The sequence below is a fragment of the Echinops telfairi genome, unplaced genomic scaffold (assembly GCF_000313985.2).
Source record: "Echinops telfairi isolate 266 unplaced genomic scaffold, ASM31398v2 ScPeMD7_7469;HRSCAF=8507_0, whole genome shotgun sequence".
Taxonomy (NCBI): domain Eukaryota; kingdom Metazoa; phylum Chordata; class Mammalia; order Afrosoricida; family Tenrecidae; genus Echinops; species Echinops telfairi.
Genome location: NW_022111372.1, coordinates 60,161,689 through 60,173,154, shown reverse-complemented (window position 1 = coordinate 60,173,154; position 11,466 = coordinate 60,161,689). Strand labels below are relative to the sequence as shown.

Sequence of the window (11,466 nt, the reverse complement as noted above, 5' to 3'; positions counted from 1 at the left end):
TGATTTCATTTCACCCTCCCACCAAGCCCTTGAGTTATGGGCCGTGATTATGTCCATTTTGCAGACAAGAGGTAACTTGCCCAAGTCACACAGTGACAGTAAGGGGCCGAGCTAGGCTTTCCAGCCAACTCAGCTGGTTCCAGAGCCTGCATTATCGTGTCTCCCCATGGCTACGGGCAACTGGAAGACTGGAGCCTGTTTGGCACATTCTACAATACACTCATCATACCTGCTGCAGGATTATAGGCGACCCCACACATGCTAGGCTTCTCAGCATCAGTGGGCAGCGGGCTTATCAGAAAAGGATCCATTAGTTTCTGTAGCAGTTCCCTCTGCCAGATTACAAATCCTTCTTATACTTAACCCTGGAGGTACTCCCCAGAGGTGGGCTTCCTCTCTGGGCTGAGGTCTGTGTTAGCAGCTGGGGGATGGGCTAGTGCCCCCGGGGAGTTGAATCACACGGCACAGCATGGGATGGAAAGGTGAAGGGCATTCTTACCTGGGCATACGTACTCCTTCTTCTGCACGTCGGCCACATTGAAGCCCCTCAAGTGCACAGGAGCCATGCAGAGTGTGAACTGGCCGATTGTCCGCCGCTGCCGCAGCCAATCAGAGAGCCAAGCCAGGTGGCAGTCACAGTACAGGTGATTGGAGTGGAGACGCCTGGGAGAAAGGGAGGCAGAGGGAGATGTGGTCACAGAGGAGACTGGGGAGACTGGCATTGGCTGGACAGAGCAGGTGACACTTGTGTCCCTTGCCCTGGTGTGGGCCTCCTCGGGTGCTCAGGAGAGCGGCCCCGGGCATGCATTCTAGTACCAGGCCACACATGTCGGTTACCTTCACAGGTAGGCATGTCCAGGGGATGTCCCCAGGGGTCTGTGTGACTCCCCCCTTCCACACTTCCCTTCCCCACACAAGAAAGCCTGCCAGTGTACTGGAGGCGAAAGGCACTACAACGGTGACTCAAGGCAAACTTCCCAGGGGTGACTGACTGGGAAATGTCAGGACTTTTGGCTAGCGTGAGTTACAGCGTGCTTGAAACACACTTCTCAGCGCCCCAGACTGTGGTGGCCCTGTCGCTGAGACCTTCTGTCACCTTTAAACCTTTACTTCTCTGTCCTTATTCCCACCCTAAAGATATTTGTAATGGACCACCTGTGTGTAATGCTCACACGTTTCAACCAGTGCCACTTGGGTGCACAAGCAAGGGTAGGCAGGGGACACAGAGCAAGACACTTTGGGAAGGATGCGCCTTCTCACCTCCCCCCATTGACATAGGTTTAGTCCACAGCAGAGCTTGTACCGTGCATCAACACTTCTTTCCTTATCAACACGGTTAGGGTCCAGAAGCGAGATGGTTACTACACTTGCTCTTAGCCAAAAGGCCGAGAAGTGATTAAACTAGACGGCTAAGTGAACATTGGCACTGTACAAAAATGGAGGTTGACTACATTGCTACATATAACTGCCAAATCACATAATCGTCAAACCACTGAGGCTCAGGGGCCAGCCAAGCCGTCATGTAACCTTAACCATAAAGCCTGTGTCCTCTCGACTTACGCGATGGGATTCATGACAGCGGAACAGACGTTGCGAATGCACAAACAGTGGAAGGCTTACAGCTGTCCTCAGTGTGAGTGTCAGATAACGGAGAATGAGTGGGGTCTGAAGAGCAATCGTTGTACATCGAGCCTTTGCTCTGCAAGCTCAATTCCTCCCCCTGTATTTGCTAGCCTCACTGGTCCACGTGTATCTCCACAGACTTGCCAACCCATGCCAGGGCCCGGAGGCTCTCCGCCGCCACAGCTGTGCTCCAGGTAAGTGATCGACTGAGTGAGGGGCAACGTCTGACTTCCCTCAAGGGGATCCCCAGGCCCCACTCAAAGGGGAAGCCCATTTGATTAAATGACTTTTCCACACTAAGTAGGAGGTGAACTCAGGATAGCCAGGGGCGTCTCCTTCCTTCCACAAGGTCTGTTTACCAGGAGTCTAATAAGCTTCCCAGCGTCCCCAATTCTGACCACCCTAGCGTGATGGTGAGATTTAGTTATATTAAAGCAATTATAGGGACTGCATATTGGGCATCGGAAGAGCCCAAACAAATACTCATATCGATGTGAATAAGGAGGGTTGGAGTGGAGACCCAAAGCTCATCTGTAGACCATCCTCTCATGGGTCACAAGGAATGGACGAGCCAGTCAGGGTTCAGTATAGCACTGATGAAACACACAACATCCCTCTAGTTCTTTAATGCTCCACCCCCCCACCCCCGCTTCCCTCCCCACACGATCATGACCCCAGTTCTACCTTACAAATCCGGCTAGACTAGAGCATGTACACTGGTACAAATAAGAGCTCTCGACACACTGAATCCAGGACAGAATAACCCCTTAGGAACAGTAATGGGAATACTCATATCATGAGGGTAGCTGGAAGGTGGGGGGAAAAGGGGGAGATAGGGGGAGCTGATCACAATGATTGATGTACACCCCCCTCCCCAAGGGCAACAAATAACAGAAACATGGGTGAAGGGAGACAGTGGATGGTGTAAGATATGAAAACAGTAATAATAATTATATATAATTTATCAAGGGTTCATGAGGGTAGGAGGGTGGGAAGGGATGGCAAAAAGAGGAGCTGATACCAAGGGCTTGAGTAGAAAGAAAATGCTTTGAAAATGGTGATAGCCAGGTAAATGCAAATTAAAACAACCACGAGCTACCACCTAACACCGTTGAGAAAAGCCAAAATCAGAGAATCAGAGAGCAACACATGTTGGAGGGGATGTGGCGAGACAGGAGCTCTCCTCCACTGCTGGTGGTCGTGTAGATACACACAGCGTCTGTGGAAAGCGATCTGGCGATATTTAAAGCAATGGAAATTGAGCTACCGTATCCCTCTACTATGCATACCCAGTAGAGGTATGGAATAGACCACGACCAGTCATCTGCACCCCGATGTTTATTGTGGCACAATTAATAATTACAAAGAATTGGAAAACCTAAATTTCCATCGATAGAGAATTGGATTAGAAAACTCTGGTACATACTCTCAAGGGAGTACTACGCATCACTAAAAAGCGCCAATGATAATCACATGAAGCACATCGTCTCATGGGGAGATTTGGAGGAAATCATGCTAAGCGAAGTTAGCCAATCACAAAAGGACAAGTACAGCATGAGTCCACTGAGGTAAGTATAATTGGCACAGTAGGTGTAGAAGAAAAGCCACTTATCTCATACAGTGTGGGTGGTGGTACAGGCCAAACCCAAGGATGTACCTGTCATTCCAACACAAAGAAGGGGAAAGGGGGGCAGGGGGAGGGAGGAAAGGGGGGAGACGATGGCACTGGGGGAGCAGGGCACTAACCCACCCAGGGGGAGAGTACTGGTTATGTCTCCACAGAATTGGGAGTGTGCATGCAGACCCCACCACGGTGCAACAAACCTTGAGGGCAACGTAATTGCGTGGAGCAACCTGTGAACAGAGTGCGCTACAGGGCCCCAATCAGAGCCAAACTACTCCCTCCTTAGAATTATGTGCTACAGAGGACAACACCAATCCTACAGGTTGGGGAGAAGGGCCAGCCTTCCAAACCCACACGGAAGCAAACCAAGAAGGAAAAAGAGAGAGTGAGGGTCTAGACCGTATATCAGCACAACAAGCCATGAGGACGACATCCCTGCACGGAGCTGCTAAGGCACAGAGAGGACTGTAGGCCCAACAACAGCTCAAGACATGACGTTCCCTCACTGGAGCACACCACAACAGAGGACAATACTGGGGACACATGGCGGGGAGCCAGTCCAGTCTGACCCCCCCACAGCGGGGTGAACCAAGAAGGGAACATCACAGAACAGCAACAGGAAAAAAGAAAAGCCCCAGAGGAGCCCCCCAAATAGACTTCAGGCTAGGAGGGGCAGTTCCTGAAACCCCCCAGGACCAGTGGGGAGATAGTCATAAAGGTCAGCAGACAGACTTGGAATCATCTATGCTTTTTTGTTTTTTGACACACACACACACACACACACACACACACACACACACACATATATATAGAAATATATATAATATATATTTTCCTCTTTTTATTCAATTTTTGTTTTCTTTTTGTATTGTCTATGTTATCGTTGGTTTGCTACTTACATGACAGGCATGGGAAACAAGCCTAAGGAGAAAGCAACGGGATCAATGGATCCCGAGGGACCTGGGGAGGAGGAGGCGGGGGAGGGAGTGGTGCACAAACAACCTCATTGACAGGAGAACAACTAGGGAATTAAAATCAATCACAAGGAGGAAGTAGAGCTCCTGAGGGGGGCGGTGGGGGGTTGCAGCAACAGCAATCTAGCTGAGAGGAATTACTAAGAGGCAGAAGAAGGGTGAGTGTGATGGTGGTAAAAGGAAACAGAGGAAAGATCTAGGAAGCAAAGATATGGATAGAGGTATAAACATAGATGTGCACTTATGTAACTATATTAATTAATAAAAATAGAGGTATTGGCATGTGTACATATATTTATATGACAATACATTGAGAAAGTGGATGGACTTTGGGTCTCTGTTCAAGCCCTCCCTCAATGCAAGAATGCTTTGTTCTAACAACCTGGCATTCTGCGATGCTCACCCTTCCGACATGATTGCTGAAGACAAAGCGGGTGCACAAGAAAATGTGATGAAGAAGGCCGATAGGCCCAGCTATCAAAAGATATAGCATCTGGGGTCTTAAAGGCTCGAAGTTAAACAAGTGGCCATCTAGCAGATGAGCAATAACCCACATGGAAGAAGCACACCAGCCTGTGCAATCACAAGGTGTTGACAGGATCAGGTAACAGGCATCATAAGACCCAAAACAAACAAACAAACAAACAAACAAACAAACAAACAGCCATATGTTTTAGAACAGGGGGGTTGGAGCAGAGACCCCCAAACCCACCTGTAGACAATGGAACATCTCTTCACAGAAGGTTCACAAAGAGGGGATGACTCAACCAGGGTGCAATATAGCACCGATGAAACAAACAATATTTCTCTGGTTCCTTGAGGCTTCCTCATCCCCCACTATCATGACCCCAATCCCGCCTTTCATTGTAGGCTATGCCAGAGCATGTACAGAGGTACAGATAAGAGGTCCCATCAGGAACAGAAATTGGAGTAGCTATACCAGGAGTGTAGGAATGAGGTGGAGGGGGTTGGGCTAGAAACTGTGGGGGAAGGGAGACAGCAGTTGGTGTGGATATGAAAATAATAATAATTTATAATTCATCAAGGGGTCACCGGGGTGGGAGAGGGTTAAAAAGAGAAGCTGATACCAAGCACTCAAATAGAAAGCAAATGTTTAGAAAATAATGATGGCAACATATGTACAAATATGCTTGATATAATTGATGTATGGATTGTTATAAGAGCTGTAAGAGCCCCCAATAAAATGATAACAAAAATTATAATTGTTAAAAAATATATACCTATGACTACCCTAATATTATCTTTAAGAGTTTCGGCTCGACTTCCTAGTTTACTGAGTAGTGTCTGGGGCCATTAAAGCTCACCAGTGGCCATCTACGATCCAACTGTATTCCCCCAGAGCCAGGAGGAAAAGCCGGCCCAGGATAAGCGAGGCAAATGGCCGTGGGTCTAGTTGTCTACCTGAACCTCCTTTGCCATCAGGCTAGAGGTGGGCAATGCCTGGTGACCGTTATACATGCTTTCTTCAAGGACCAACAGTTGGTGGCTCTTGATGCAAAGGAAGAAAAACCATGGCTTGGAATTGACTGGATATTTCTTATTGGAAATCACCCTTCCTGGAGACACTGAGACTGGAGGGACCCCTGAACCCTTGCCTGAACATAACTTTTAGGCCTTGAACCCAAACTATCCCATGAAGCCATCATTACACGACAACGTGTCCCATTTAAGAAAGCATGTTCTCCGGGAGCATTGCTCTCTTCTAAGGAATTACCGCTATGAGAAGAAATGGACAACCAAACCACACTCAAGAACCAAATTCACTGCTCCTGAGCCCATCCCTACTCCGAGTGACTCTACAGGACAGAGCAGAAGTGCCTGTGGGCTTCCAAAGCTGTAATCTCCATGGAGCAGAAAGCCTCATCTTTCTCCTGAGAGCAGCTAGTAGGCTCAAACCACTGACCTTGAGGTTAGCAGCCCAATGAGTAACTAACTCATCCTCTGCCAAGGCCCCATGGAAAACATCAGCTCCAAAACCTAGGCGAGAACTGTGAGGGGCAGAGAGCGCGCGGAGGTGCTGACACAGTGAGGGTAGTGCCGGGGAGTAGGGATGAGGCATGAAGCATAGACCAGCACCCGTGTGAGAGTCGCTGAGTGGGTGCATGTGCCATTGTGCATATTTTCACCAAAGCATTAAAAAGAAAAACATACGTGCCCGATGGATCACAGTAACACCATCATCATCAGGCCACCAGGTTCACTCTGATTTCTGGCAACTGTGGAGAGTTTTCCATGGAGAAGTTGGTTGTTGAGAAGTAGATTGTCAGGCTGTCGCCTCCGGTGCCCCGGGTGCCCCTTTGGCTAGCAGCTCAGCGTGTTAACCTTCTGCACCACTCAGGGGGCTCCCTGGTCACTCAGCTCATCATCTCCTTGAGTTTCTGATACCAGTGTCAAGCACCCAATCTGGGACATGTTAATCAGCCAGCTGTGCCCAGGGACTCTCAACTACTCTGTGTCAAGCCAGTTAATACTGACTGGCAGCTGGAAGGAGGGCCTCCAGTGACCTCTCCTCTTGGAATGGAGAGAACTGAAGGGCCCTTGACCACACTCCACTTAGCAGAAGGCCAACATTGCCCAAACACAGGCCAAGTGCAGCTCTCCTGTGCTACACAGCAGGGCCTGGCTGTCGCTGTGCGTCTGCAAACCCAGGCTGACTGAGGACGCAGGCTGCCTCAGCTGCCTCCAGCACCCTCACTTCGGAGGGGCCCCCCTACAGCAGGAACCCTATAGGAACCTCTACCCCAAGTAAAATAGTATGGGGTGTTTAAAAAAAATTTTTTTTTCTGCTGAAAAGGAATGGAAAGGTTTCATGATGGGGTTTTAACAATTTTGATTTGCTATCTTCCTTTTATGCATGTCAGAGCCCATCATGCATGAGTGGACACATCTTCATCAAGCAAAGTAACCAGCTGCCAGGGTTTCTGAGGCTGTCGATCTCTGTGGGAGGAGGTAGCCTCATCTTCCTCCCTTGGAGCTGCAGGTAGTTTTGACCTGCTGACTCTGTGGTTGGCAGTCCAGTGCGGAGCACACTCTGCCACCAGGGCTTCCTGGATCCTTGAGAAGATCCTAAGACGAAGAAAATGTCTCTAGTGGGAGCCTTTGCACTCCCAGCGCACAGGTCCCTGGCACTGTCGAGGCAGGCATGGCTTCCTCTTAGTTGGGCACTCCAGAAAGAGGGGTGGTGTTGGGGTGGATGGAGAAGCACAAGATCCTAAGCGCATGGGAATCTCGAAGAAGGAAAGCAACGATTTAGGTATAGGTTTACTCAACAAATGGGCCACTTTGGGCCGAGGACAGAGGAGGCGTGGTGGTCCTTGGTTTAGCTGGTTATCAATGAGCACACTGCTGTCCAGTTGGTTCCAACTCATGGGGCCCCGTTGGTGCCACAGGAGAACTGCTCCACGGGGCGCCAATGGCTGGGTGTTTGGAAGGACCCTGTCAGGCCTTTCTTCTGTGGTGATTCTGGGTAGACTCAACCCCCCAACTTCTGATGAGCACCGGGTGTGCGTTGACCATCTGTAACACCAGAGGTTCCTGCTGGTCACTTTACTACAAAACAAAAATCCATGGCCATCGAATCGATTCTGATTCATCACAGCCCTATGGGACAGAGTAGAACTGACCCTGTGGGTTTCCAAGCCTCTTCTTTCTCCCGCGGAGTGGCTGCTGGGTTCAAATGGCTAACCTTGCAGCTTGCAGCCCCACTACGCCACCACGGCTCCTTCTTGGCGGGCTGGTCATTCCTAGAAAGTGCGAAGGAGAGGAGGGGCGCCCTTTCCACACTCAGCCTTCTTGGGAAACTTCAGCATGAGTGAAAAGTATCTTCTCCTGGCCCCTCAGGGAAGGTGCCCTGGTGGGGCAGTGGTGAACCAGCTGCTAATCCAAAGGTTGGTGGTTCGAACCCACTAGCCACTCTGTGGGAGAAAGATGTGGCAGTTGGCTTCCATTAAGATTTACAGCCTTGGTGACACTGTGGGGCTTGGTAAAGCAGAGGGTCCACCCAAAAGAGGAAGACTCTTAATGGGATGGGGTGACACATCGATTGCAATCACATGTTCAAACAAAACAAGAACTGGGGGGCTGGCACAGGCTCGGGCAGCGTTTCCTTCTGTTATCTGTGGGGTCGCTATCCACTGAGAGGGACTCGATGTCCCCGAACACCGCAACCACCATGGGATATTTTCACGCTGTCCTGTAGGGTCGCCTGCTGTGGGCTGGAGCTGACTCATAGCCATGCGTTTGGTTTCTGCTCTGGTTTGGACATCAGCGAGAGAGCCAATCAGTCCTGCAAGGACACAGCTTCTCCAGGGACACCACATCCATAGGCGAGCCCTCGATGGCCAGTTGGGGGGCAAAGGGCAGGCCTCAGGGCACATAGGCCGCGAGGCGCAGATGATGCGTGAGTGCCAGGAGAATCGGGCTGTTTCATGAGTTCGGATCTTGTTTGGGAAGGCAGTGTTCTAGGCGGTGGCAAGGCAACAGCAATTTGCTGGAAGGCGCAGGGATGGGCCGATGATGCAGATCAATTCAAACAGATTCCTGCCAGTTCTAATCACGGGGAAGATATCAATGGGCAACAAAAAATGGGCTTTGGATATCTAAGATCCTCACTGAACTGATTCATTCTGGGATAATCACAATGTCAGAGGCTGCTGTTTGGGAAGATGTGTTAGGTCGGCTCTCCATCCTGCTGCTCAGCTTTAAGCTTTGTCTCTTCGTATCCCCGATACAGACGGCTCCCACCTCCCTGTCTCAGCAGGCGTTTCTCCCCCTGCCAAAGGGACCACAGAAGAGAACTGACCAAAAGGGACTTGGATGGCACTTGAGGGCTCTCTCCGAAAGTCCGAGGCAATGGGGAGGCTCAGCACTCCATCTCGTCCTTCTCCCCACCAGAAATGCAGGGGCAGTCAGGCTGGGAGATTTTTCAAACCACCTTCCATTACCATGTTTAGGAGATGAAATTGGGCAGGATCACCCCAAGCATTAATATTAAACAAAAAAGAGCCCTGATGATTATGAACTGAGCGTGGGCACTGCTAGGAGGGATCTTCCCGGTTCTCTTGGGTGGGAAGGGAAATAGCCACCTGGTTGGGAGTTGACAGTGCTGATATTGGGGAGCGGTCTGTGCTGTGTGGAAGCTCAGGTTTTCCCGGCCCCTGCACCCCAGCCTCTCCTTGCCTGCTATCATCCCTCCCAGATGGTGGCGACTGAAGTCAAATTGCTTGGGTCAGACATGGGCTCTGGGTGACGGCATGGGTAACAAGCTCTGCTGCTTACCAGAAACACTGGCCGTTCAAGTCCACCCAGAAGCAGCTTGAGAGAAAAGCCTAACAGCCTGCTTCCCAAAGCACTAGCCATTGACAACGTCACAGAGCAAGTTCCACCCTGAGGCACAGGGGCTTGTCATGGATCACAGCAGACACGCAGGCACCTGGGTAGGTTTGGTTTAGACCCTGGTTTACCTTTCCAAATTTGACCTTGGGAAGTGACTTCACGCTGGGTCTTGGGGTTATCATCCGTAAAGCAGGGATGTTCCCAAGGCTGTTGTACGTAGGGGCGTATGAAATGACTACAGGAAGTGCTTAGCACAGTCTTGGCACCCAGTAGACCACCGAACCAACGCTTACTATGAGGAGAATATGCTTCCAGCCCCAGACTGGTCTCCCCCAGCCCATGACCCAGCCCACACAAGGCGCTGGTTCTCTTTCCCTCTAGAGTTGATTAATTTCATTGTCATTGCTGAGAGTCTGCACAGCAAAACACAGCAATTCCCTGTGTCCACTGCGTGGTGACGTGGGCTCCCTTCCTGACCCAAGCTCCCTGCCCCTGATCTTCCTGCCTCCTCCTCCGTGTAGCCACTGTCAGGAGGCCGTGGGCGTCATTCAGACAGTGGAGCGTCAGGGTGGCTAGTTGGCTCCTGAGCGCTGCTTGGCACACTTTGGCTGATGGCAAACACCACCCTTGATGCTGATGGAACCACCTCTACAGAACAGAAGGCGTATGAATACAAATGCCAATTTATAAAAGGTGCCTTTTAGCCACAGATACTAAATTAAATTTCCAGCAAATCCTTTTAGAGAGGGTCAGTGTTCATTTTCTATAAAGGGTGGCTTTCTGAATTCAATATAAAAGCTTTCCTTTAGAAATCCCATTTATGATTTCCTTCCTCTCGCGCTTTCCCCCTTCACCACCACCAGCTCCACCCCACCCTGTAATCACAGCGAAGGGGGTTCGTCAGCTCAGGGCTCTGGGGAGTTCTAGGCAGCGCATCTCTGAAATGAAACAAAGGGAAGATAGCGGTAGACGGGAGCAGAGAGAGCGCGAGTGAGTGACTGATCTGAGCTCCCGAGATGAGTGCTCAGGACCACAGAGAAGACTGTCACAGAATCGAGGGGGGACCTCCCCCGCCGCCCCCCTCGTCCTGAGGCCCCCCAGACAAAACACCCGAGAGACCGCTCACGTTCCTGGAACCAGCCCCTCTTGCCCTTACTCCTGCTCCTGAAGAGCAAGTAGCAGACCTGGGGAGAAGGTACTTCGGACAGGTTGTCAGGAGGGACCAGTTCCTGGAGAAGGACACCGTGCTTGATGGGGGGCAGCAAAAAGAAAAGAGGAAGGTTCTGGACAAGACGGACCGATACCAGTGGCTGCAGCCACAGGCTCAGACGTCAGAACAACGGGGAGGAGGATGCAGGACAGGGCCGTGTTTTGTGCGGGGGACAGCTATGAGTCAGGAATGGCTCTGTGGCACTGAACATACATCACAGGGAACCCTGGGGGTGGTGCTTCCAGTTAATACTCTTGGCTATGAACTGCAAGGTGGGGGGTTCAAGTCCCCCCAGAGGCAGGTGGCTGAGAAGACAAGCCGGGCAATCGACTTCTGAGAAATGAGTTGTTGCCAGCGCCATGGAGCTCCGTTCTGCCCCACACACGGGGGAGCCAGCAGTCAGAAGGGACCTGGTAGCCACTGCGTTGTCTTTCATTTTAAAAGATCTTTTCTTAAGTCACGATGGAGAGGCCCCTTGGACGCATTCGGGTGAGGGTCAATTTTCTTGGATTCCACCACCGGAGGTGCAGGCTGAGCCCCACGAGGCCCACGCTCAGCTCCTGGCTCAGGGGACCAAGCCTGCGCGCACCTGTGGCTGTGCCATGGTGAGTTAGTTAATTGTGCCAGCCTGGCCGATAATCACACGTGGTGCTGGTTGAAAGGCGGAGGGATAAATGGGT

At 50.9% G+C, this 11,466-nt stretch overlaps 1 protein-coding gene across 1 annotated transcript in view; it reads right to left on the bottom strand.

Annotated features, from left to right (window-relative positions):
* SLIT3 (slit guidance ligand 3) overlaps positions 1 to 11,466 on the bottom strand; it is a gene marked incomplete at its 5' end in the record, with an annotated part of 712,261 nt that overhangs the window by 143,167 nt on the left and 557,628 nt on the right. Inside the window, one exon of the mRNA XM_004697123.2 lies at positions 500 to 663. Coding sequence (XP_004697180.1) covers positions 500 to 663 — 164 coding nt within the window. The remainder of the gene's footprint in view (positions 1 to 499; positions 664 to 11,466) is intronic.